This window comes from Antennarius striatus, chromosome 9 (assembly GCF_040054535.1).
Source record: "Antennarius striatus isolate MH-2024 chromosome 9, ASM4005453v1, whole genome shotgun sequence".
NCBI classification, from domain to species: domain Eukaryota; kingdom Metazoa; phylum Chordata; class Actinopteri; order Lophiiformes; family Antennariidae; genus Antennarius; species Antennarius striatus.
Window position 1 is genome coordinate 24262501 of NC_090784.1, and position 26304 is coordinate 24288804.

The 26304-nt window shown below is 46.6% G+C and overlaps 4 protein-coding genes across 8 annotated transcripts in view; 2 read left to right on the forward strand and 2 right to left on the reverse strand.

Annotated features, from left to right (window-relative positions):
- The window catches only part of thbs3a (thrombospondin 3a), a 13464-nt gene extending 8887 nt beyond the window's left edge, over positions 1 to 4577 (forward strand). For both annotated transcript variants that reach the window (XM_068324199.1, XM_068324200.1), the window contains exons 16-23: positions 2260 to 2312; positions 2415 to 2596; positions 2677 to 2855; positions 2929 to 2977; positions 3056 to 3252; positions 3325 to 3497; positions 4041 to 4180; positions 4252 to 4577. In XM_068324199.1, the coding sequence (XP_068180300.1) occupies positions 2260 to 2312; positions 2415 to 2596; positions 2677 to 2855; positions 2929 to 2977; positions 3056 to 3252; positions 3325 to 3497; positions 4041 to 4180; positions 4252 to 4313 (1035 nt within the window). In that variant the 3' untranslated portion in view covers positions 4314 to 4577. The remainder of the gene's footprint in view (positions 1 to 2259; positions 2313 to 2414; positions 2597 to 2676; positions 2856 to 2928; positions 2978 to 3055; positions 3253 to 3324; positions 3498 to 4040; positions 4181 to 4251) is intronic.
- Positions 4578 to 5989: 1412 nt separating this feature from the next.
- On the forward strand, positions 5990 to 22438 carry hjv (hemojuvelin BMP co-receptor). 3 transcript variants are annotated; one of them, XM_068323772.1, is made up of 6 exons: positions 5990 to 6148; positions 19048 to 19150; positions 19388 to 19433; positions 19535 to 19638; positions 20054 to 20631; positions 21546 to 22438. In XM_068323772.1, the coding sequence occupies exons 4-6, from the start codon at positions 19560 to 19562 to the stop codon at positions 22164 to 22166; spliced, it is 1278 nt and encodes a 425-aa protein (XP_068179873.1). In that variant the 5' UTR covers positions 5990 to 6148; positions 19048 to 19150; positions 19388 to 19433; positions 19535 to 19559; the 3' UTR covers positions 22167 to 22438. The 3 variants fall into 3 exon arrangements, with proteins under 3 accessions (XP_068179873.1, XP_068179875.1, XP_068179874.1); XM_068323774.1 differs by having other exon boundaries at positions 19072 to 19150; XM_068323773.1 differs by lacking the exon at positions 5990 to 6148 and adding an exon at positions 14429 to 14555.
- LOC137601547 (methanethiol oxidase-like) lies at positions 6591 to 13930 on the reverse strand. Its single transcript, XM_068323775.1, has 12 exons — positions 13888 to 13930; positions 12585 to 12638; positions 12310 to 12422; positions 11947 to 12132; positions 11279 to 11399; positions 10952 to 11134; positions 10425 to 10606; positions 9008 to 9086; positions 8812 to 8933; positions 8642 to 8734; positions 8433 to 8551; positions 6591 to 7866 (listed from the first exon to the last, which is right to left on the reverse strand). The coding sequence occupies exons 1-12, from the start codon at positions 13889 to 13891 to the stop codon at positions 7704 to 7706; spliced, it is 1419 nt and encodes a 472-aa protein (XP_068179876.1). The 5' UTR covers positions 13892 to 13930; the 3' UTR covers positions 6591 to 7703.
- A 142-nt stretch (positions 22439 to 22580) lies between the features above and the next one.
- On the reverse strand, positions 22581 to 25909 carry LOC137601731 (methyltransferase-like protein 27). Of its 2 annotated transcripts, none has more exons than XM_068324096.1 (5): positions 25784 to 25909; positions 25273 to 25401; positions 24348 to 24483; positions 23782 to 23874; positions 22581 to 23277 (listed from the first exon to the last, which is right to left on the reverse strand). In XM_068324096.1, the coding sequence occupies exons 1-5, from the start codon at positions 25898 to 25900 to the stop codon at positions 23054 to 23056; spliced, it is 699 nt and encodes a 232-aa protein (XP_068180197.1). In that variant the 5' UTR covers positions 25901 to 25909; the 3' UTR covers positions 22581 to 23053. The 2 variants fall into 2 exon arrangements, with proteins under 2 accessions (XP_068180197.1, XP_068180196.1); XM_068324095.1 differs by having other exon boundaries at positions 25637 to 25909.
- Between the last annotated feature and the right edge of the window lie 395 nt (positions 25910 to 26304).

Consider the following 26304-nt stretch of genomic DNA (forward strand, 5'->3'; position numbering starts at 1 on the left):
ACTGTTAAACCACTGTTAAACTACTTTTGAACTATTGTTAAACTACTGTTAAACTATTGTTAAACTACTGTTAAACTACTGTTAAACTATTGTTAAACTACTGTTAAACTACTATTAAACTACTGTTAAACTCCTGCTAAACCACTGTTAAACTATTGTTAAACCACTGTTGAACTACTGTTGAACTACATTTAAATTATTGTTTAACCAAAGTTAAACTGCTGTTAAACTACCTTTAAACTACTGTTAAACTACTGTTAAACTACCTTTAAACTACTGTTAAACTACCTTTAAACTACCGTTAAACTACCTTTAAACTACCTTTAAACTACTGTTAAACTACCTTTAAACTACTGTTAAACTACCTTTAAACTACCTCTAAACTACTGTTAAACTACCTTTAAACTACCTTTGAACTACTGTTAAACTACCTTTAAACTACCTTTAAACTACTGTTCAACTACCTTTAAACTACTGTTAGACTACCTTTAAACTACCTTTAAACTACTGTTAAACTACCTTTAAACTACCGTTAAACTACCTTTAAACTACCTTTAAACTACCTTTAAACTACCTTTAAACTACTGTTAAACTACCTTTAAACTACTGTTAAACTACCTTTAAACTACCTTTAAACTACTGTTAAACTACCTTTAAACTACCTTTAAACTACTGTTAAACTACCTTTAAACTACCTTTAAACTACTGTTAAAACTACCTTTAAACTACCTTTGAACTACTGTTAAACTACCTTTAAACTACTGTTAAACTACCTTTAAACTACTGTTAAACTACTGTTAAACTACCTTTAAACTACTGTTAAACTACCTTTAAACTACCTTTAAACTACTGTTAAACTACCTTTAAACTACCTTTGAACTACTGTTAAACTACCTTTAAACTACCTTTAAACTACTGTTCAACTACCTTTAAACTACTGTTCAACTACCTTTAAACTACTGTTAAACTACCTTTAAACTACTGTTAAACTACCTTTAAACTACTGTTAGACTACCTTTAAACTACCTTTAAACTACTGTTAAACTACCTTTAAACTACCGTTAAACTACCTTTAAACTACCTTTAAACTACCTTTAAACTACCTTTAAACTACTGTTAAACTACCTTTAAACTACTGTTAAACTACCTTTAAACTACCTTTAAACTACTGTTAAACTACCTTTAAACTACCTTTAAACTACTGTTAAACTACCTTTAAACTACCTTTAAACTACTGTTAAAACTACCTTTAAACTACCTTTGAACTACTGTTAAACTACCTTTAAACTACCTTTAAACTACCTTTAAACTACCTTTAAACTACTGTTAAACTACCTTTAAACTACTGTTAAACTACCTTTAAACTACTGTTAAACTACCTTTAAACTACCTTTAAACTACTGTTAAACTACCTTTAAACTACCTTTGAACTACTGTTAAACTACCTTTAAACTACCTTTAAACTACTGTTCAACTACCTTTAAACTACTGTTCAACTACCTTTAAACTACTGTTAAACTACCTTTAAACTACTGTTAAACTACCTTTAAACTACTGTTAAACTACCTTTAAACTACTGTTAAACTACCTTTAAACTACCTTTAAACAACTGTTAAACTACCTTTAAACTACCTTTGAACTACTGTTAAACTACCTTTAAACTACCTTTAAACTACTGTTAAACTACCTTTAAACTACCTTTGAACTACTGTTAAACTACCTTTAAACTACCTTTGAACTACTGTTAAGCGACTGTTTAACTACCTTTAGACTACTGTTAAACTACCTTTAAACTACTGTTAAACTACCTTTAAACTACCTTTAAACTACTGTTAAACTACCTTTAAACTACCTTTAAACTACTGTTAAACTACCTTTAAACTACCTTTGAACTACTGTTAAACTACCTTTAAACTACCTTTAAACTACTGTTAAACTACCTTTAAACTACCTTTGAACTACTGTTAAACTACCTTTAAACTACCTTTGAACTACTGTTAAGCGACTGTTTAACTACCTTTAGACTACTGTTAAATTACGGTTGAATTACTGTTTAACAAAAGTTAAACTACCGTTAAACTACCATTGAAGTACTGTTAAACTCCTGCTAAACCACCGTTAAACCACTGTCAAGCCATGCTAAATTGTTTGTTACCATGTGATGTGAGACGTGATGTCATCGGAGCTGGGCGGGGCTTGTTTAGGAGGGCGGGGCCCAGGCTTGACGTCAGTAACCTCTGACACGCGTGTGTGTTTCAGTCGGACGTGGACGACGACCTGGTGGGGGACGTGTGTGACACCAACCAGGACACGTACGTCTCACGCCTCCCCCTCGACCCCGCCCACTGGACACGGACACCCGTGGGGGCGTGGCTCCGGCGCGACCCGTCTGACGGCGTCTCTTCTCCCTGCAGGGACGGCGACGGCCACCAGGACGGGCGGGACAACTGCCCCGACATCCCCAACAGCTCCCAGCTGGACTCGGACAACGACGGGCTGGGCGACGCCTGCGACCACGACGACGACAACGACGGCGTCCTGGACGACTACGACAACTGTCGCCTGATGGTCAACCCCAACCAGAAGGACTCCGACGGTAACGGGGGGGGGCGCCGGCGCGCCGACGGACGGGCGTCGTGACGACCGTCTCCATGACGCCTGTCTCCATGTCCCCAGCCAACGGCGTGGGCGACGTGTGCGAGGTTGACTTCGACAACGACGCGGTGGCGGACCCGGTGGACGCGTGTCCCGAGAGCGCCGAGGTCACGCTGACCGACTTCAGGGCGTTCCAGACCGTCATCCTGGACCCCGAGGGCGACGCCCAGATCGACCCCAACTGGGTGGTTCTCAACCAGGTCAGCCCCACCCCCTTGTCGCCCCGTTGTGATGCTGGCGTGTTTCCATGACGACGTGTGTCTCGTCGTCCAGGGGATGGAGATCATCCAGACGATGAACAGCGACCCGGGTCTGGCTGTGGGTACGTGTTCCCCGTGACCCTGGTTGACCTAGAGGGTGCGGCGACACGTGCTCACGCCGTCTCCTGTGCCCCCCCCAGGATACACGGCGTTCAACGGCGTCGACTTCGAGGGGACGTTCCACGTCAACACGGTAACCGACGACGACTACGCCGGCTTCGTGTTCGGGTACCAGGACTCGTCCAGCTTCTACGCCGTCATGTGGAAGCAGACGGAGCAGGTCTACTGGCAGCCCCGCCCCTTCAGGGCCACCGCCCAGCCCGCCCTGCAGCTCAAGGTGAGGCCCCACCCCGCAGGCGTCAGGTGAACCTCCGCCCTGGGACGCGTCTGAACCGTGTCGGTGCCGCAGGCGGTGAAGTCCCGGACCGGACCGGGGGAGTTCCTGAGGAACGCCCTGTGGCACACCGGGGACACGCCCGGCGAGGTGCGGCTGCTCTGGAAGGACCCCCGCAACGCCGGCTGGAGGGACCGCAGCTCGTACCGCTGGCACCTCAGCCACCGGCCGCAGGTGGGGTACATCAGGTGAGAACCGGCCCAGGTCTGGACCCGGGTCCTGGTCCAGGTCCTGGTCCTGTTACGGGGGTGCAGATGCTGCAGAACTCTCCCCTCTCCACCACATTCCTTCCCCTCCGAAAACGTGTTTTTGGTCCCCGGGGCCCCCGACACGCTATTGTACTTGTTTCCATGGCAACCAAATCCCTGGCAGGAATCCCCTTAGCAACCGTTGATATGCAGATGAGACGAGACGAGACGGAGGAGCACCGGTTTCTGGATTCTGGTTCACGTCTGAACCGGTTTGGGGGCGTTGGGTTTCTAACCGGGGGTGTCCCGGTTTGGGGGCGTTGGGTTTCTAACCGGGGGTGTCCCGGTTTGGGGGCGTTGGGTTTCTAACCGGGGGTGTCCCGGTTTGGGGGCGTTGGGTTTCTAACCGGGGGTGTCCCGGTTTGGGGGCGTTGGGTTTCTAACCGGGGGTGTCCCGGTTTGGGGGCGTTGGGTTTCTAACCGGGGGTGTCCCGGTTTGGGGGCGTTGGGTTTCTAACCGGGGGTGTCCCTGTTGGTTTCCAGGCTGCAGCTCTTCGAAGGCACCGACCGGGTGGCGGACTCCGGCGTGGTGATCGACACCACCATGAGGGGGGGCCGGCTGGGCGTGTTCTGTTTCTCCCAGGAGAACATCATCTGGTCCAACCTGCGCTACCGCTGCAACGGTACGACCTCTCACCTCTGACCTCACACTGACCACGCCTCCTGTGACGTCACTCCTCCCTTCCTTTTGCAGACACGATACCTGAAGACTTCCACACTCATCGGAAAGAAGTCCTGATGCACATTCAGGTGTGAGCGTGAACCGCTCAGGTGCGTTCAGGTGCGTTCAGGTGCAGCGTGTGCTGAATGCCGACGAGACGCACCTGAACGCACCTTCAAAGACGCGTCCCCCTGGTAGCGGCAGGTGGATGGGCGAAGGCGTTCCCTCCAGTCGAGGTGAACGTGTCCAATTAGCTGATGCGCTAACAGGTCGTCCGCTAACGTTGTGTGTTGAACGTGTGTTTGTTTGTTTGATTTCGTTTACATGTTTGTTGAAATAAAGTCCACAACGACCCTGAAGACGCTGCTTCTGTTTGTCACCACCTTCACGTTTACGTGCTAATGTGCTAATGCTAATGTGCTGTTCACCATTGATTTCATCATAGTATGACAGGTTAGCATGCTAACGTGCTAATGTTCAACAAGTGGTGTTCACCACCTTTGCTTCATATGTTACCATGCTACTATGCTAATAGTTACCATTTACATCATCTTGACTTAGCATTTTAGCATGCTAGCAAGTTCAGGTTCAACATTTACAAAGTTATGGTTACCCTCTAAGTTTTGCATGTTACTGTGCTAACTACTCGGTGTTTTGACCTTTGACCTGATGGCGGCACTAGCTGCGATGTTGGTCCTGACAGTCGGGGGTCCGTCAGCGGTCACTCGGGGGTCGTGACCCCTGAGCCGGGGAGGCCGGGACGAGTGCAATATTGGAAGAGGACCTGACAACAATGCACCACATCCTGGACCTGCCCGACCCCGGGAGGACACAGGTCACATGATCTGAAACACATGGAGGGGTCAGCAACGTGCTAACGGTCTGTTCTGTCAGTTAGCATCTGTCAGTTAGCATCTGTCAGTTAGCATCTGTGCTGCTGATGAGTGGAACACAGTACGTTTGGACCCACTATGTGCTAATTAGCCTGTAATGAATGACTGGATTATTTTGGGTTGATAAACTTCTTACTTTGACCTCTGGGTTGAGGTTCCGTCTGTCCGTCTTCCAGATCTGGACCAGGTTCTGGTCTCAGCAGACTGAACCGGTTCTGTTCCAGGAACCGAGCCTGTCCGGGTCTAGAAACCTCAGATCGGACCCGGGTCCCTGTCAGGGTCTCCTCCAGGAGGATCCAGTCCACAGATCCATCAGAACCTCCTCCAACCCGTTGCTCCACCTCCAGGGACCAAATCAGGATCAGACGTGGGTTCTGGATCCGGTTCAGACGTGGGTTCTGGATCCGGATCAGTCCGTTCCAGATGACCAGGCCTTGAATCCAGCGGAGCAGACGGTGAACTCACCTCCGTGCTGCAGCTTCTCCGGTTTCTGGTTCTGGTCTGAGCCGGACCCCCCCCCATGTTGCCCCCCCAATAAAAAACACAAAGACCTGCTCACTGAAGCGTGGAGGGGCCCCCCAGCTTAAAGGGCCGATCCGGCCCATAGGGTCCGTCTGAGCGGCAGGGAGCTTCACTGTCCCCTGCTGGCCAGACGCTAGCACTGCAGCGCTACCAGAAGGCTATCAGAGGTATGAACACACAATGATACATGGACTGTCATAGCATTGTTAGCATAGCATAGCATAGCATGTTTAACTAGCCTCATCAGTCCACCTGTAGTCCAGACCGAGAACTACAGCCAGTAGATTCTGTGTGTGTGTGTGTGTGTGTGTGTGTGTGTGTGTGTGTGTGTGTGTGTGTGTGTGTGCAGTAGCAGGTGTTGCTTGTTGGTGATTTATTTAGCGATGCCTCCCACTCAGCTGTGGATTCGCCAGAGGACATGACAGACCCCACCGAGTCCTGGAAAGTCTTTGGGAGTTTTGGAACAGAACTCTCCAGGTTCCTGCGGTTCCTTGACGGATCAGGTTCAGCTGAAGGTAAGAGAATCTGAGAGGAACTTTAACCAGGAAGCGGTTCCTCCAGAACCGAACCAGAACTTTATGAATCTGAAAACTCAACAAGAGTCAAGGCTCCGGTCCCAGGATTCAGGATCCTGAAGCAGCATGTAGCTTAGCATCAACACATGTAGCTTAGCATCAACACATGTAGCTTAGCATCAACACATGTAGCTTAGCATCAACACAGTTAGCTTAGCATCAGCACATTTAGCTTAGCATCAACATATGCAGCTTAGCATTAACACACAACTGAAACTGGTGCTCAGGTATAAATTTGTGTGTGTGTGTGTGTGTGTGTGTGTGTGTGTGTGTGTGTGTGTGTGTGTGTGTGTGTGTGTGTGTGTGTGTGTGTGTGTGGTGGGGGGTGAACAACTGCAGTTTAAATTTAGACTTCATAACCCCCTAAATATACAATCGCATGTAAAGAGGGTAAAGGTCAGCTGACTGCAGGAACCAATCAGCTTCTCATTCCACTCTGGAGGCTAAAGGTTAGCATAGCAGCTAGCCTGGAGCTATAGAATGCTAGCGCTGGTGTTAGCTTGTTGCTAGTAGTTTGGGGACCACAGATTTAGAATAAACCCACGAAAAGTTTCAGCGGGCAGATTTTATTCAACCCGGCAACACAGAAGAGCTGAATTCTGATTGGATGAAACCTCTCTAACCTAGAAATAGAACCCTGACCCGGTGTTGGTCCAGAAGGAAGGGAAGAAAGAATGAGATGGACTACAGGTCGCTGGAACTTTATTTAAACATCCGCCACAGATCACTGGCAGTCAAAAAGGATTATTGATCCATGATCGATCAGGTGGTTACTCAGAGAAGCTGTATCTGGATCAGGATCAGGGTAGCAGCATCACAGCAGCTGGAGGGTCTCCAGAAGAACTGGAGCCTCTGGTCCTTCAGGCTGGACCACCAGAGATGGACTGATTCGCCATATTGATCTGTTATTGGTTATTAACAGCTGATCAATAGTAGATATATCCAGTAAACCTGATCAATGGTGGAGGCTGAATCATTTTGGTTCCAACTGTAGTTACCGGGACTGTTAGCATAGTTAGCATGATGCTACGTGTAGCAGATCAACGCTATTGAAACAACTGTGTTGAACAGTTTAAAGTGGAGTGAGGTGATTGATTAGGAGGTGATTGATTTTGGGGTACTTGATCATGAGTTGAGTGATTGTGGAGTGATTTATCTTTAGGTGATTGATAATGGGGTGATTGTGAGGTGATTGTGGGGTGATTGATCATGAGGTGATTGATGTTGAGGACTGATCTCGAGGTGATTGATTGTGAAGTGATTGATGTTGAGGTGACAGATCTTGAGGAGATTGATTATGGGGTGATTGATAATGGGTGATCGTTAGGTGATTGATTGTGAGGTGATTGGTTATGCTATTAGGTGTTATGCAGATTAGCTCCTGATATTAAATCCACCAATCACAGCAGAGAACCTGGAGGACGGCCTCTCTCTGGTCTGCCTGTCAGAGTCGATGTTCAAACCCTTTCAGTCCGTGGAAGAGCTTCCAGAGTGGTTACAACCAGATGTCAGACGTGCAGTCCCCCCCAGGATATCTGAGCTCATGGGCCAGAGCTGGACCCTCAGGTTCTTGACCAAAGTCCACCAGGAAGTGTTCATTCAGGGACAGACCTCCGCTAACGGTGTCCACGTCGATCTGCATCATCACCGAACCCTCTCTGTACAGACAGGACAGGACAGGAGAGGGGAGGAGTCATTATTCTGGGGGTGGGGTTACACCTGGACAGGTTCTCGTTTGAAAGGTTTCTTCTTGTTCTTCCATCGTCTATCAATGTGTGAAATCAGGAACCTCAGACATGGACCTCAGGTCCAGTGAGCCGACCCCCCTCGCTGTGAGGACCGGGTCCGAGGCCTCCAGCCCTAAACTTAATATTATAACAACAATGACATCATGATAAAAAGCTCTAAACATGTCCGGGTTTAATAGATTCAGGGTCGCTTCTTGTGGACGACGTGGTCCAGTAGTTCCATCACAGGTGACCTCAAACTGTCCCTGAGACCAGGATTAGAACCAGCACCTCCAGGTCTGAGGACGTGGTTCCCAGGCAGATACAGATGATGTTTTTGGTTCTCTACTGAGACCCCTACCCTCAAGATCCAGACGCACATAGGCCCAGGAAAATAGAAAAAACACAAGATGGAACCACCAAACTGGATGGAGGTCTGGGTGAGTCCACAGACTGGTGTCAGTAGTACTGTAGGATGCCAGGAGGTGAGGACTCACCTGATCATGTCGGGGTAGAACTGTTTGTCCCAGCCGCTGTAGAGGGACGTGGTCACATAAAGTCTCCGCCCATCTAAACTCAGCTGTAACATCTGAGGACTGCCAGGGATACGCTTCCCCTGAGACGCAGACAGATACAAACCAATCAGACCAATCACACGGCTTCCTGAGGCACTGCTTCCTGTCACACTGCCCCCTATCTGTGGCACCTGAATGACACGTGGGCGGGGCTGCGGCTGGTTCTCAGGGTCTTCCAGGACTCTGACTGGACCGTCGGTGGTGATACTTCCTCCAAGAAATACCTGGAAGAGACGGACGCCTCAGCTGTCTCACTGCTTCCTGTGTTCTTCTTGACACTTCGTCATAACTTCGTTCATACCTGGCCCACCAGTTTGGGGCTCCTCCTGTCGGTGATGTCATACTGTCTGATGTCACCGTGCAGCCAATTACTGAAGTACAGAAAACGGTCATCCAATGAGATCAGGATGTCTGTGATGAGACCTGCACAGACAGACAGTCAGTCAGTCAGTAAGACAAGGAACCCTTCAGACAGACAGGTAACCAGTTAGACTCACCGGGCATCTCAGGCAGGGCCCACCCCTCTACCTTCTTACTGGGAACACTGATCACCTTCTCTGCTGCCCAGGCACCGTTCTGAAAAGGCACCCATATGATTGGTTAGAACAGGGGTCAGCATTTGACTTAAAACAAAAATGTAAAACAAATTTATTTATAAATATATTGACAATTCTTCATATGTACACTGCATTTTAATGTACTTTTCATAACCACATGAGCCCAAATAGCACAACACAACACAATACACTGTTGTTCTAAGTTTACTCTGATGACTTTTACTGAATGGAATCAACCAGGAATACAGAGTCCAGACAGTAGCTGCTAACAGCTAGCCTCTTGATCACCAGTCATAGAGGAACAGTACTTGGACTTTATGATCTTCGTGAGCTGAATGTGAAGCTTAGTAATACAGTCAAGGAGGAAGCACATGTCCTCAATTTGGGGTATTTTTCCTCTCTGAGTAAGTTCCAGAACAGTCCATAAGCTCTGGACTTCAGCTGAATGTCGCTTTGTGGTGTCAAAACCTCGTCATCCACTCCAGAAGAGTCAGGGTGAATCAGTGCTACAGTTTTTGATGTGAGTAAATCAACATCAGCATCTTCCTGATAAGGATAACACATGAATGTAGAGACTGGCTCAAGCAAAGAAAAGTCTTGAAAGTGTGTCAAAAACTCTGACAGACTGGGTAAAATCCTCGCCGTGGCGTCACTGCACCATGTAGCTGTACTTCTGGACAGCTTTGTCGCAAGTAATACAGGTACAATGAGTCAGCTGCTCTGACCATCTCTACCTCTTGGACGGACTTGTTGTTCTTAAGGATGCTTTGACGGCGGATTTCGCTTTTGAAGTTGGCTGTGAGGAAAATGATTGCCATCCAGACAAGTGGCTTTTTGGTACCTTCACCTTTCTCTTTCTCAGCTCACTTTTCGCCAAAAAGTCGGTGTCATTTCTACGAACAGTTTGAAAATGCCTTCCCTTCACGCTTGCCTTCTTCTTCTATTGAGATGGTAGATGAGATGAAAAGCAGTTTTACAATGTCATAGTAAAAAATAGTCCTTTCATTTTTCGAATCTGTCATAAGTTTAAGATAAAAAAAGAACCGAGGACTAAAGATTGTTGGTAACTCGCTAGCTGGCTTGTTAGTGTTGCTGTACGTTGTTTGCACATCTGCAGTGACATAAGTTCAAGAAGTCCAATGTCATATGACTGACTGCCCTAAATGTCAGTCAAGTGATGGGATGGCTGATAGGCAGATCTCTAATTTTTTAATGTCACCAGAACTACCCACACTATGTTTGCGATGGACTGGTTGATCAGAATCAACGAACTGAGAACCCCTGGGTTTCACTTTCTTAAAGGGGATCAGGTTTACATCAGTAACATGATAGTCTTACAGAACCCTGTGATACCGACGGATGTTTTGTAGAATCTGAAGATCGTTCCACCCAGAGCGCATGCCACGTAGCCCTCGGCAGCATTGGGGTCGTGGAGGAATCTGAGAGACAAGGGAATTGCACCTTCCTCTCCCAGATTGAGTGTCTGCAGTTTCCTGTGGGTAGCCCAATCCCAGACATGGATGGAGTTGCCATAGAGACCTAGAAGAACAAAGAACCAGTGGGACATCTGCTATTGAGACATGTTCACTGGCTTGTCTACGTATTAGATTTCATGTTGGATACTTGCCTGAATCTCTTTCTCAAGTCTTATTGAGACCTGAACCATGTGGTACTAACTTGGAAGATAATCTCGACTAAGTGGCACTGACTGGATTTAAAGTGGTAGAAATTGAGAACCGATTGTCTCTAATTGGGGTCTTACTGTGGTCATGAACTACTACTCCATGTTACTGACAAGGGATTGACTTTATGTGATGTCATAAAAACCACAACCACAAAACAAAGACTGAACTTAAAGAACTTAACTGTTTCCTCCTGACTCACCGTCTTTGACATGGGCTGGATTAAAACCATCAATCAGGGCTTTGGGTGCCCCCCATTCAGTGCTGATCATGACATTGTGCCGGGGTTGGTACCAGAAGTCATATCCAAAGGGCGTCTCCTCACCCGGATGTTCCCAGTTACCAACAATTTCAAATGTGTCACCGTCCAGCAACACAAACCCACCTGAAAAGATGACATTAGGTGTACCACTGAAACTATCCTCCAGAGGTTGCTATGACAACAATCAACATAGAGGATCACACCCCTCGAATCTGGTGTTTTCTGGTGTGTCTGTGGATTTGTGGTCAGGACTGCTTCTTGTCTCACCTTTGCCGTTTCCATACGGGTCTCCAATAGAACTGATCATGATCTGACCACTGCCCAGACAGTGTGTGTTGTGAGGGTTTGCCAGGCCACACTTCATGAACAGATCAACAGGCTCCACCATCTGAGGACACAAGGAAGGACCCCAAAGTCAGCAAATCTTTCTCTAAGATTTTTCACTGGGTGGAGACTGGGGGTGGGAAAAAAAGCGTTCTTCACTGAAACTGTTCACTCCTGGCAGCGGTCATTGGAATATGAAAAGAACTGATCACACCTCAGGATGTAGAAGCTGAGACAAAACCAACCACCACCAGAACTGAAGAATCCTCTTGGATGAGAGGTGATACTGAATTGTCTACTAGTCCAGTGGATTTGATTTAAAGGCCTTTGGATAACTATGCCTGGAGAAGGATGGGCACCGCCAGGTTCAATTGCCCAAGAGAGACCATATGATGACAACCGCGAGTCGTCTGTGGTGACCTAACAACCCTCTGGGGTTATGGGATAGGCTAGGATAACCATGTCCTGGATGAAAGAGACCCACACAGACACGTCCCTTCTGCCTCAGTTGGTTGTCTCAGGATGTACGCTGATGATGATGACTTTTCCAAAGCTGTCGATGTTTTACACAAAACCAACTTGAATGGTAGATTTGTGGTGCACTGTTCTACCTTGTGGATCTTTGGAGCTCGGGGGTTTGTCCCAACATCAACCACGTAGATTCTGGAGGAAATGAGTGCTGGTAGAATCAGACGGTTTCTTTTCTTCGATGCATCTCCAAAGCAGCTGCTGCAGGCGTTCCATCCTGAATGATGCAGTTCATCCTTGAGGTTTGGCATCGGTAGCCGGTGGATGACCTGTAAGGTTGAGGTCAACGTGACAATGGGTCATATGCTTAGAGGTTTGAGATCATACAGGTTGGAGACAGGAAGCTAGTACAGAAGGAGGAGAGACCAAAACTAGAAATCTGTTTTAGGAACAGATGAAGGACATTGTCTTCAGGACCCCACAGGTGCTTGGTTGACTCATCCTACCTGGCAGTAGGTGGGGGATTTTGGGTCGACATCGACGGTGGCAAGGTAGTCTGGCTTCAAGATATCAGTGTTGCGGTAGATACAGGGCAGGTAGACGATCTCCTCTCGAGGACCTTCAACAAGAACAAAACCTTTCTGAGATAGAACAGAGTAATGCTAACTGTTAGCCACGGTTCCAGTCTATATGCTAAACCGGACCAACCAATTGTAAGCTGTGTGAACTGCAGAGATGTCAGAGGATGGTCTTGGAAAGTCAAACTCGAAAGTGATCTCACCCTTCATGGCCTCTAGGGGGCTGCGGTATCCTGGTCCACATCCTGAACAGCTGGCTAAGAAAACACAACACAGGAAAGGTCAGGAAACGACCCAAACACGGTGGTCACAGTCCGTCATCACAGCTGGTTGATGGACCAACGCTCTGTCCCAGATCCAGTTCCAGGCTGAGAGCTATCCTATTCCTAAGAGAGTCTTATTCAACAAATGAGGGCTAATCCAAATGTCTGTGTAGGTTCTCAGTTATCCAGGTCATGGTTATCCAGAGCTGTTTAAGTCCATCCACTGGACGTTAAGAAAGTTCTTGAAGACGTTTCGTCTCTCATCCAAGAGACTTCTTCAGTTCTGAACTGAAGAAGTCTCTTGGATGAGAGACGAAACGTCTTCAGTTCTTAACTCCCAGTGGTTTGATTTAAACAGTTTAGGAGAAGGCTAATCCAGATTGGACTGTTAACAATGACGTTATGACACCTTCCTGTTTCATGATGAACGATCAACCTTCAGCAGTAAATTATTGCATGGAAGCATCAAGAATGGTGTCAAACTGTTTTGATGTCATATGTCTGTTTTATAGCAATGGATAAAGTTCAGGAACAAAGGTGATTGGGTTCGCCTGATCTGCATACCCTGGTGTGCTTTACCTTTATCTTTATCATGCCAACATCACAGTGGTGACTGCAGCTTAACTACAGTCTCTGAAGAAGAGCCGCCTGATGAGGCCAAATGGGGACAAAAAAGATTCCGAGCCCTCTGGGTATTTTCACTCTGTTGGTGCTGGGAATGGAGAGACCTGCTTCTGGTTCAGCTACGAGCAGACCGGGACCAGAACATATCTAATCTCCTCCTGGTTGGGACATTTATGGTAGAACCATGACTGCAACTTGACCACGAGTGACCGAGTCTCCATTTGAAGCTTTGGTGCTGCTGTGTTTGAAAGACTTCCAAAGATAAGCGTTGGCTTCACTCAGTCTTTGTGAACAGGCTCTTTTGTTTGTCAGGGATCACAATATGTTGTCCAACACCCCCCCCCCCCTTTGGTTCAAGGACGACCAGTGCAGATCAAATGTGATAATAATAGTGCTGTTCCAAAAAGACCGACAGAGATCCAGAGACAAGGTCTAGATGGTCTGATCAAGGTGCATTCTGTGTGTGCGTTCCCCATGACTAACTCGATAGATATTAAAGAAACAGTGAATGAGACGACCTTTAGACTTTGATAAGATGTTCTCTTTGAGACTGGAGTCATGTCTGAAGCTCAAATGAACAAAAGTTGCAGAGGAGAGAAAGAAGGAGGGATGAACTCACCCATGTTTGATCTCCTGGTCTGGTCAGGTCCTGAAGGTCTGGCTCAAGGGTGGTCTAGGAAAATCAGCTTATTTGACTTCACACCAGGGCAGAGGGGTGGGGCGTCTATCAGTGCCAACCAATCAACATGCCAGGCAATAAATCCGATATCGTGACCACCTTGCATAATTATATAATGTTATCAGCTTTACATTTGTCGAAGCTGGGGTCGAGTCCTGGTGATTTACCTTCATGCTGGAGCTAGAACCTGAGCAATACTGCTAGAAACCACTGGGGGCAGCGTCGCCACCAGTCACAGAAGAATTCATTGATTGGAACACAAGGGCCATGATTGGTTCTGTCTTAAATACAGCAGCTGGATTCTGGACAGCCGATCCAATGAATCCAGGAGCGAGAAATTAAGTTCTAAAACAAAGACCACACCCACTCACACCTGTCATGTGTCACCTGTGAGACGGGTGGATAACCATCAACACAACACAACAGTGGAATAAAATTTGAAGAATGTCATTTTGTCCCAGGCCACACCTCCCTGTTTGGCGACCGATCCTGATGTAATGTGTGAAAAACATGACAACTGAACACAAACCAGACAACAAGGTCAGCAGGTGACCAAAGGAAGAGCCGAGGTCGCAGTGTTGAAGGGCGGGGCCAGTCCGAGTCTCTGTGTATGGCATGACTTCAATTTAAAAACATTTGAAGAATGTGATTTTTTTTATCTGCGATCTTTTTCCTCATCTTCTTCTTTTCCTTTCGGCTTTTCCCTTCAGGGGTCGCCACAGCGAATCAATTTCCTCCATCTAGCCCTGTCCTTTGAATCCTCTTCTCTCACACCAACTACCTTCATGTCTTCCCTCATTACATCCATAAACCTCCTCTTTGGTCTTCCTCTAGGCCTCCTGCCTGGCAGTTCAAAACTCAGCATCCTTCTACCAATATATTCCCTATCTCTCCTCTGGACATGTCCAAACCATCTCAGTCTGGCCTCTCTGACTTTATCTCCAAGACCTCTAACATGTGCTGTCCCTCTGATGTACTCATTCCTGATCCTATCCTTCCTGGTCACTCCCAGAGAGAACCTCAGCATCTTCATCTCTGCTACCTCCAGCTCTGTCTCCTGTCTTTTCCTCAGTGACACTGTCTCTAGACCAAACAACATCGCTGGTCTCACCACAGTTTTGTACACCTTTCCCTTCATTTTAGCTGAAACTCTTCTATCACACATCACACCTGACACTTTCCTCCACCCGTTCCATCCTGCCTGTACACGCTTCTTCACCTCTTTTCCACACTCTCCATTGCTCTGGACTGTTGAGCCTAAGTACTTAAAATCCTCCACCTTCTTGATCTCTTCTCCCTCTAACCTCACTATTCCACTTGGGTCCCTCTCATTCACACACATGTACTCTGTCTTACTGCGGCTAACCTTCATTCCTCTCCTTTCCAGGACAAACCTCCACTTCTCTAGGTTCTCCTCCACCTGTTCCCTGCTCTCACTACAGATCACAATGTCATCTGCAAACATCATAGTCCATGGTGATTCCTGTCTAACCTCGTCTGTCAGCCTGTCCATCACCATGGCAAACAAGAAGGGGCTCAGAGCTGATCCCTGATGCAGTCCCACCTCCACCTTGAACTCCTCTGTCACACCTACAGCACACCTCACCACTGTCTTACAGTCTTCATACATGTCCTGCACCGTTCTAACATACTTCTCTGCCACTCCAGACTTCCTCATACAATACCACAGTTCCTCTCTGGGCACCCTGTCATAAGCTTTCTCCAGATCTACAAAAACACAATGCAGCTCCCTCTGGCCTTCTCTGTACTTCTCTATCAACATCCTCAGAGCAAATACTGCATCTGTAGTACTCTTTTTTGGCATGAAACCATACTGCTGCTCACAAATGTTCACTTCTGCCCTTAGTCTAGCTTCCACTACTCTCTCCCATAACTTCATTGTATGGCTCATCAGCTTTATTCCTCTGTAGTTGCCACAACTCTGCACATCTCCCTTGTTCTTAAAAATGGGCACCAGCACACTTCTCCTCCATTCCTCAGGCATCTTCTCACTATCTAAGATCCTGTTGAACAACCCAGTCAGAAACTCTACCGCCACCTCTCCTAGACCCTTCCATACCTCTACAGGTATACCATCAGGACCGACTGCCTTTCCACTCTTCATCCTCTTCAATGCCCTCCTCACTTCATCCTGACTAATCTTTGCTACATCCTGGTCCACAACAGTGACCTCTTCTAGTCTTTGTTCCCTCTCATTTTCCACGTTCATCAACTCTTCAAAGTACTCTTTCCATCTTCCCATCACACTACTGGCACCTGTCAATAGACTTCCATCCCTATCCTTAATCACCCTAACCTGCTGCACGTCCTTCCCATCTCTATCTCTCTGTCTTGCCAACCGGTATAGATCAGTCTCTCCCTCCTTACTGTCCAACCTAGCATATAAGTCATCATAAGCTTCTTGTTTGGCCTTTGCTACCTCTACCTTCACCTTACGCTGCATCTCCCTGTACTCCTGTCTACTCTCCTCAGTCCTCTCAGTGTCCCACTTCCTCTTGGCTAACCTCTTTCTCTGTATACACTCCTGTACCTCCTCATTCCACCACCAAGTCTCCTTATCTACTTTCCTTCCAGATGACACACCAAGTACTCTCCTACCTGTCTCCCTGATCACATTAGCTGTAGTTGTCCAGTCATCTGGAAGCACCTCCTGACCACCCAGAGCCTGTCTTAACTCCTTCCTAAAAGTCATGCAACACTCTTCCTTTTTCAGCTTCCACCATTTTGTCTTCTGCTCTGCCTTTGCCCTCTTCATCTTCCTCACCACCAGAGTCATCCTACACACCACCATCCTATGCTGTTTGGCTACACTCTCACCTACCACTACTTTGCAGTCACTGATCTCTTTCAGGTTACACCGTCTACACAAGATGTAGTCTACCTGTGTGCTCCTACCTCCACTCTTATAGGTCACTCTATGTTCCTGCCTCTTCTGGAAGAAAGTATTCACTACAGCCATTTCCATCCTTTTTGCAAAGTCAACTACCATCTGTCCTTCTGCGTTCCTCTCCTGGATACCAAACCTGCCCATCACCTCCTCATCACCTCTGTTTCCTGCACCAACATGTCCATTGAAGTCTGCTCCAATGACAACTCTCTCACTTCTAGGCATGCTCTGCATCACTTCATCAAGGTCTGACCAGAATTTCTCCTTCTCCTCCAGCTCACATCCTACCTGTGGAGCATACCCGCTAACAACATTGAACATCACACCTTCTATTTCTAGCTTCAGACTCATCACTCTATCTGACACTCTTTTTACCTCCAGGACATTCCTAACAAACTCCTCCTTCAAGATAACTCCTACTCCATTTCTCTTCCCATCTATACCATGATAGAACAACTTGAACCCTGCTCCTAAACTTCTAGCCTTACTACCTTTCCACCTGGTCTCCTGGACACACAGTATGTCTACCTTCCTCCTCTGCATCTTTTTCCTCATGAAACATGGAAACAAATCAAAGTGTTGAGGGTTGTACAAGGTAACGCCAAGAGAACACAAAAAGGCTCTTTGCTATTGGCTTAGTTCAGGGGTGTCAACTCGTTTTCACCGAGGGCCACATCAGCATAACGGCTGTCCTCAAAGGGCCAGATGTAACTAATAAATGTAACTAAATGTAACTCAGTGTAATGTAACTAAATGTAACTACTCCTTAATGTAACTAAATGTAACTAAATGTAACTCAGTGTAATGTAACTAAATGTAACTACTCCTTAATGTAACTAATAAATGTAACTAAATGTAACTCAGTGTAATGTAACTAAATGTAACTACTCCTTAATGTAACTAATACATGTAACTAAATGTAACTCAGTGTAATGTAACTAAATGTAACTACTCCTTAATGTAACTAATAAATGTAACTAAATGTAACTCAGTGTAATGTAACTAAATGTAACTACTCCTTAATGTAACTAATACATGTAACTAAATGTAACTCAGTGTAATGTAACTAAATGTAACTACTCCTTAATGTAACTAATAAATGTAACTAAATGTAACTCAGTGTAATGTAACTAAATGTAACTACTCCTTAATGTAACTAATACATGTAACTAAATGTAACTCAGTGTAATGTAACTAAATGTAACTACTCCTTAATGTAACTAATAAATGTAACTAAATGTAACTCAGTGTAATGTAACTAAATGTAACTACTCATTAATGTAACTAATAAATGTAACTAAATGTAACTCAGTGTAATGTAACTAAATGTAACTACTCCTTAATGTAACTAATAAATGTAACTAAATGTAACTCAGTGTAATGTAACTAAATGTAACTACTCCTTAATGTAACTAATAAATGTAACTAAATGTAACTCAGTGTAATGTAACTAAATGTAACTACTCCTTAATGTAACTAATAAATGTAACTAAATGTAACTCAGTGTAATGTAACTAAATGTAACTACTCCTTAATGTAACTAATAAATGTAACTAAATGTAACTCAGTGTAATGTAACTAAATGTAACTACTCCTTAATGTAACTAATAAATGTAACTAAATGTAACTCAGTGTAATGTAACTAAATGTAACTACTCCTTAATGTAACTAATAAATGTAACTAAATGTAACTCAGTGTAATGTAACTACTCCTTAATGTTAAATAACTGAATTTCTGACTGATTCTAGTTCCAAACATTACAGTTAGACAGAAAAAACATGTTTGTTTGTTTCTCTGTTCTAACATAAATCCTTTTCATTTGTCAGGTTATTAAACCCACAGAACTCCATCAATCAAGGATCAAACCATCAATCAATAAAGAAAAATAACATCAGACACAAGTTAGGATGTTAACTTTGTTCACTACGTTTAGTCAGAGTTAAAATGGGATGGACTACTGCATTGTGGGAAATATAGTTTTTGTCAAGTCACACTTTTGACCTGTTTATTTTTAGACACTCTGATCATTTATGCTCTCAAGGGCCACATTAAATGACATGACGGCCCATGTTTCGCCCCCAGGCCTTGACTTTGACACACGTGGCTTATTACAATTAGGCTGATGATTTTTTTTTTTGACCATGCAGTATGTTTGAAGACTACCTTTTATGTCTGTAATTTGCCTAATCAGAGGCAAATCAATTGCGGAAAACAGAGGGCCAAAGGTGGAGCCTTGGGGAACGCCACAGTTCACTGAGCCATTGAAGACGAGGCTACCGAGAAAGTCCTTCTTGGTAAGTCGGGTCTAAATCATTTCAGAGCAAAATCCCTGAAGTTAGAAAGTCTCTTCATCTCCACATTCAATGTGGCCCGAGTATCTGTTTAAACGTTATGATGTTGGGGTGAATGGGAGGGGCTTATTCACCTGGAAACAGATGTACTTCCAGCAGAAACTCGCACCAGAAACTTTTGGTCACATCTAATGCTCAACCCCTGAACCGACCCGTTCGTCTTGTGTTGTCTGTCTGCAGGATGTCTGATGGCTCCTGAAGAAGGCCTCAGCAGATAACCAATCAGGTGAGGTTTCACACTCTTATCATGGATGTGAGGCATGTCAGTGGTGCTGAGGAGCCCCCATAGACTGTGGACGCTGAACTGACATCATCACTCTGTCTCAGTCTGCGAGCCGGTCCTGGGAAGTCGATGGAGCCACAGACACTGTTGCCATGGAAACCTTGCATCCACCTGACTCTGCTGCTGGTCCAGCTGATTGTTCCTGAGGGTAAAACAAATCGTGACCTAAACACATTGTCTTTGGGTCGTCGGTTGCTAGCATCGTGAGCCTGAGTCAGCAAGTCTTCTGGGGTAACGGCTGGTAATCTGTCACGTGACCAAGACCTGTCAAGAGGCACAGGCGCACGCATGTGTCTGTGTCTCATTCTGCACAGAAGTCACTTTTCAAAATAAAACATCTTTAGACTGATAGTAATAACAAAAGTCCAAACATTCTGCACCACCCGGTACCTGATGGCCCACGGGCTGGTGGTTGGGGACTGCTGGTTGAAAGGACTCATCAGGTGTTTAAAAAATGATTCAATACACACACACACACACACACACACACACACACACACACACACACACACACAGATGTCTGGTTGTTCTCTAATGCTGATATCGGCCTGTTCTCTCTTCAGCCGGCGCTTCCTGTCGTATCCTGAGGTGTAACTCAGAATTTGTGGCTGCGACGCTGGACCTGAGCAACAGCGATGGAGGAGCTGTGGGCGGGGCTCTGGGCAGAGCTGTGGGAGGAGCTGTGAGCGGAGCTGGAGGGGCCCCAGCAGCTCAAAGCAGGGAGGTTGTGAATGCCGGTTACTGCGGTGCCCTGCGTTCTTACGCCATGTGCACCAAGCGAATGGCGCGGGCGTGTCGAGGCGACCTGGCCTATCACTCTGCTGTCCAGGGCATCGAGGACCTGCTCGTCCAGCACCACTGCCCCCGTTCAGGGCCCACGTCCCGGCCCCACCCCCTGCCTCAGGGAACACTGTCCAGAGACACTTGCCTCTACGAGAAGAGCTTCTGGACCAGAGAAGGACGAGCACCTGAGTACCTGCACTGTGGCATCTTTGGAGACCCGCATGTTCGAACCTTCAGCAACGACTTCCACACCTGCACAGTACAGGGGGCGTGGCCTGTTCTAGACAATGAATACCTGTACATACAGGCCACCAGCTCACCAACGAGGAAAGGGACGCCTGCCACAGCACTCACCAAGGTAAGTCACCGGCATCTGACGACTTACTGCAGTAGTACCTCAATGTTACTGCAGTAGTACCTCAATGTTACCACCGACCGGAATGTTACTGCAGTAGTACCTTAGCATTACTGCAGTAGTACCTGAATGTTACTGCAGTAGTATCTGAGAGTTACTGCAGTAGTACCTGAATACAGAAATCTTATGAACATGTTACTCGTGATACTGGTGATGTCCTTGGTTCCCTAGTAGTTAGTCCTGGTTCCTTACTATTTGTCCCTGGTTCCTTACTAGTTTCCCCTGGTTCCTTACTGGTTGTCCCTGGCTTGGCACTGGTTGTCCCTGGTTCATCACTGGTTGTCCCTGGTTCTTTGCTGGTTGTCCTTGGTTCCTTATTAGTTGTTCCTAGTTCCTTGTTGGTTGTCCCTGGTTCCTTGCTGTTGTCCTTGATTCCTCACTAGTTGTCCCTATTTCCTTAGTGGTTGTCCCTGGTTCCTTACTGGTTGCCCCTGGTTCCTTAGTGGTTGCCTCTGGTTTCTTTGTGGTTGTCCTTGCTTCCTTGCTGGTTTCCCCTGGTTCCTTGCTGGTTGTCCTTAGTTCCTTGCTGTTGTCCCTGGTTCCTCACTGGTTGTCCCTGGTTCCTTACTGTTTGTCCCTAGTTCCTTGCTGGTTGTCTCTGGTTCTTTGCTGTTGTCCCTGGTTTTTTTGCTGGTTGCCCCTGGTTTCTTAGGGGTTGTCCTTGGTTCCTTGCTGGTTGCCCCTGGTTCCTTGCTGGTTGTCCTTGGTTCCTTGCTGGTTGTCCCTGGTTCCTTGTTGGCTGTCCCTGGTTGCTTGTTGGCTGTCCCTGGTTCCTTGCTGGCTGTCTTGAGTTCCTCACTGGTTCCTTGCTGGTTGTCCCTGGTTCCTTGCTGATCTGGTCTGATGTTTTTCCGCAGATCACAGTCATCTTTAAGAACTTGGGTCATTGTGTGGACCAGCAGCTCTACCAGGCTGAGCTGGACAACGTACCTTCAGCGTTTGCTGACGGCTCAGTGACCAGCGGCGAGCGACGAGGTCATCCGAGCCTGATGGTGCGGACCCGGAGTCCCGGCCAACACGTGGAGATCCAGGCGGTTCACATCGGGACGTTGCTGGTGGTGCGTCAGAGTGGTCGGTCGCTGGGCCTGTCGGTCCGCTCGCCCCGTAGCATTGTGGAGGCCTTCCACCCTGAGCAGGACCTACAGCTGTGTGTGTGGGGCTGCCCCCCCTCCCAGAGGCTCCACCCACCACTGCCACACTCTTCCTCTGCTGCCTGGGCCCTGGCTCACTGCACCCGGATGCTTCCTGCCCAAGACATCTACTACCAGGCGTGTGTGTTCGACCTGACCTCCAGCGGAGACTTGAACTCCAGCCTGGCTGCCGTCACAGCGCTTCAGGACGCCCGGGACATGATCTCTGACACGCAGACGGTTCATCTGCTGCCGGTCGCTGCCACCGCAAAGCAACAGCAAACAGGGCTGGACCTGTTGCTACTGCTGCTGCTAAGCATGCTGGGAATGCTGGATGGGTTTCAATGATGAGTACAATGACGTAAACTTGATTTATATTTTTCCGTGTATCTTCTTTGACAACCGACGTATAATTGAGACCGACGTAACTCAAAACGGCGTGAGCCGAGGTTTACCTGTACTACGTCGATGTCTAACAGAGTTTGTTGTTTGTAGCACCAAATCTGTGAAACACTTCTTGTGTACAATATTTCTGTTCTGCTATTAATTTCACTTCAGGTTCGAGGTTAAACTGCAGGTTGTTACCTGTATATATGTACCGACAATAAAATTGAACCTGATTCACCTCAAAACAAAAACACATGCTCTGCCAGTGTATTCGAGTCACGTATACGTGTGTGTTCATCCTCTGTGCTAGTGTGTGTGGATGTAGCTGCTATGCCGCTTTGGTAAGTTTCTCTTGAATATGTAGTTGTTGTGTATTCTTTGTGTTTTCGTGTTGGGATGGTGTTCCTCAGGGTACCGTCTCTGTCACTGAGACAATGGTGTTCCCCCGTCCTGTTCCACGGTGGAGCTGGTGCTGCTGGATGGAGACCAGGTGGGTCACAATAACGTCTCCCAAAACATTTGTGGTTTGCTCAGGAACCAGGGCTGCCCGACCGGCTCATCAAGAGCAAATTAACCCTGGACAGAAAGTTCCTGCAGGAGACGTCAACCAGACAGACCAGCTGGAAGTCACCAGAGGGAGTAACCTTGGTTCAACCTGGGATGAACAGAACTGGACTGAACTGGAAGCCTGAGGTGAGGTCTGGTACGACACATAGAACCAATCAGAAGGGTCTCCACACATTTTATTTGAACACCTGAGCTTCTTGTGCTTCCAGCACCATCAACCTGTTGTTCCTTTACAAGCAGGATTCTTTACTTATTTGTGTAAATCTGACCAATATCTGATTTCACTGGGTGCATTTCCTGAACATGTACGCGACCCCCATGATGAATCGATCCTCCTCCTTCTCAGGGTTCACATAAGGGTCTTCCATGTATCTGTTGGTTTCTTTGGTTCCCACCAGACGCCACCATCCCTCTTCCTCCAACAGCTTCAGCTCCCTCTCCAGATTCTTCTCATATGCGCTTGGCGTAATGCTGTGAGCTCCTCTTGAAATGCAAACCCAGCCCCCTGCAGACAGGAAGCACATGAGGTGATAGTTCATGACACACTGGAGGGAGACTTCATACAACACCAATGTTAAACGAAATTAAAGTAACAATCTCTGTCATCTCTAACCTCCTAAACCCCTGAGCCTAACCCCACAACCACCTAAACTTCGTCCCCAACCCAAACCCCTGAGCCTAATACCCCAACTCCAAACTCCTAAACCTAGCTCCTTACGTCTCACGCTAACCCTAACCCATAAGCCCTTAAATTGAACCCACTAAGCCTAACCTCCTAACACAAGCTCTAAATCCCTAACCCTAAACCCTAACCATTAACCCCAATCCTAACCCCAACCCTAACCCTAAGAACCCTCGGTGGTCACTCAGCTGATATTGTGGTATTTTAGATATTTTTGACCTCAAAAGGAAACTCTTCATAGCGTGTATTTAGTAACACCTAGTTTTATTGTCCGGCGGTTGTGACACAAACATTCATTCTCTTGAAAACACGACCGGTCTTCTTCACCTGGCTTGGCAGCATTGCAGAGTTCCCTGACAACGCTCACTGGCACAAATCCTTCACCGAAGCCACCAGCGAGGATCACCACATCAAAGGTTCCTGAAACCAGGAGGAGAGCTGACCAATCAATGGAAAGTCTTTCAGACCAATGACAACGACAAAGTCAACCAGAAATAATCAATGAATGAGTCTGATTACAGTCAATCAATCAGTCAACTAATCAATCAATTAATGTTCTCGGATGGCACCAGGATAAGAAAGAAGATTCCGGTTATTATATCTGGAGGCAGGCGGCGGTGGCGAGGCTACAGATAGAACCGCAATCATTCATGAAGACGGGAACTCTCTCTGAAACGTGGAAATGTGGAATCCACAACTTCATGACATCATCATGTAAGTAATTAGTAGCTGGATCGGTTGTTCGTGGTGATGATTGGGCTTTTTCACTATCTTGGTGATGTTAGCTTAGCATCCAGCCAGTGATTCTATCTGAACTTTCTCAAAAACATGCTATTCAGCGCCTAACAGTCTGCGGGATTTACAGGAGATGGAGCTCAGTGTGCGTAGCGTACCGGTCTCTGCAGGCAGTGGTTGTGTTCCCAGTAAGGCCAGTTTGAGTTCCTGGTAGAGTTCTGACCTGGCAGCTTGCTCCAGCATTCCTCGGCTGCCGTCGACTCCCACAAAGTGCTTGAAGCCCAGTTCAGCCATCTACCCAGAGAAGAAGACGAGCAACGTTAAGAGTAAGATGCTGGAGACAGACCGGATCAGCACAGCGCTGACCGTCCTACAGGTCAGTACTAATGATGTCTCTCTCTAGGTCGTCCTCAGACGAGCCTTCCATCTTTGCTCTCGGTTTTCCCGATTCTCCATCACTGGTTTTTTAAACTTCTTCATCGTTCTTGAGTATGTCCCTGTATGCTAGTGTGGGACATCCTCGTGACTGATGCCCATGTGTCGGTCCCTGCAGCACCAATTTGTTGGGTGGCAGCTCTCGATGCCTTTGGCAATGTCCTGCGCGTCTTATTCCTCTTACAGCAATCTCAAGCAACATCCTGGTGTCGCACCCATCTAGAGACTTCTGTAGGGTTGGCTTCAAGGTCCACCATTCCCTGCCACAGAGGAAAACAGACTCCACTTTTGAATAGAAAAAGAAGCAGAGTTTGCTTTGGCTGGAGAGGTTGGAGTTCTTGACGCTGGTCATGCCATTCAGCGCCCTCCTGAATGCCTTCCTGAATGCACAATTCAGCACTGTGATGAAGAGGAGGGGAGCAAGGGTGTCCCCTTGCATAAATCCAGTATGGATGTCAAACTCCTCGCTGTTGCAATCTGGGGTCACCACCTTGGTCCTTGTTTCTGCCTACATGGTCTCTATTGTCTGGAGTAATTTGGGAGGAATTCTTTACTGTTTATATATGTGTATAAAAATTTAGGATAATTTTACATTGAAGTGTCTGCAGAGAAATTATCAGTGAAAATCAAGAACAGCTTTTGACTCACCAGTTTAGCGACCCATCCAGAACCACACGCGACGTCCAGAACACGGACCTCTTCGGGGATCCCAGAGAAGTATTCTTGCAGGCAATCTACTACCAGTTTATTTGATTGGCAGCTTAGCTTCTCGATATCCTATTGACAGAATAGTATATTGAACAGCAGACAACTGAACTATTTCAGTCCCATTTGAAGCTAAAATACTTGGTTTGAGGAGCACATGATCCACATTCCAACCCTCCTGGATGGTAATGAGTTCTGGGTAGAAACTGAATCACTAAACAGGTAGGAGAGGACAGAGTTTGTCTCCAAGAAAAGCAACAGATCAACGGTGTAATTATCCTCATAGACATGGGGAACAGAATGATACCTTATGCAGATGACTGACTTCTATCCAACGATAACAGTGGACATTAAAACTCTGTGTTTGCTCCTGTAGTCCTCGGGTTCTTGAGGTAGGCTGACGTTCAGACAGTCTGATGGTGACCAGAGGTTGGTGGTGTTTCCATCTACTGACCTGTTCGTAGGTCGAGGCCCAGGTGTCGTAGAACTTGACTGTTTCCTCTGAGCTGAAGCCCTTACTGGTCTGAAGGAAAGTCTTCACTGCATCCACATGTTTGCTGCTAGCGGACATGATGATACTTCAGTCCTTATGGAGATGCAACACGTTCTCAGGTTTGTTACGTCTGTTGTGTGCCCTAACTGTGACGGAGGAGAGAACTAACATGTGTGGCACAGGTATAGGTAAATGTGAGGTTGAAGCAGGGGTGGAGCTTTCCTTAAACACACCTTTAAACTGGTTGGTGTTACTCATCAAAGAATTTGATGCTATTGTTTAGACAAGCCAGGGTTATAAAACCGTCTTACAGTTACATGGTAACAGGTCCTCAGGCATTTTTGCATTTTGAGAGGAATCATTTTTTGGACCCGGTTAGTCTGAATTGTTGTCATTGTTACAAAAGATTGGCCTTGGAGACCCTAAACCAAACACACCTGACAAAATGCAAAAATTCAACCCAAATGGATATTCAAGTGCGT

Bases quoted from the DNA above. Each gene is read 5' to 3' on its own strand.
- LOC137601547 (XM_068323775.1), bottom strand. The intron at 9,087-10,424 runs GTCGGTATCACA...GTGCCTTTTCAG, and splicing joins TCAGATTCTACAAAACATCC to AACGGTGCCTGGGCAGCAGA. The intron at 8,934-9,007 runs GTGAGTCTAACT...CTGTCTGTGCAG, and splicing joins GGCCCTGCCTGAGATGCCCG to GTCTCATCACAGACATCCTG.
- hjv (XM_068323772.1), top strand. From the start codon at position 19,560: ATGGAGCCACAGACACTGTTGCCATGGAAACCTTGCATCCACCTGACT. The intron at 19,639-20,053 runs GTAAAACAAATC...TTCTCTCTTCAG, and splicing joins CCAGCTGATTGTTCCTGAGG to CCGGCGCTTCCTGTCGTATC. The intron at 20,632-21,545 runs GTAAGTCACCGG...GTTTTTCCGCAG, and splicing joins CTGCCACAGCACTCACCAAG to ATCACAGTCATCTTTAAGAA.
- LOC137601731 (XM_068324095.1), bottom strand. From the start codon at position 25,900: ATGTCCGCTAGCAGCAAACATGTGGATGCAGTGAAGACTTTCCTTCAG. The intron at 25,402-25,636 runs GTATCATTCTGT...TTCTGTCAATAG, and splicing joins AAGTCAGTCATCTGCATAAG to GATATCGAGAAGCTAAGCTG. The intron at 23,278-23,781 runs GTGAAGAAGACC...TCCTGTCTGCAG, and splicing joins CTGCAATGCTGCCAAGCCAG to GGGGCTGGGTTTGCATTTCA.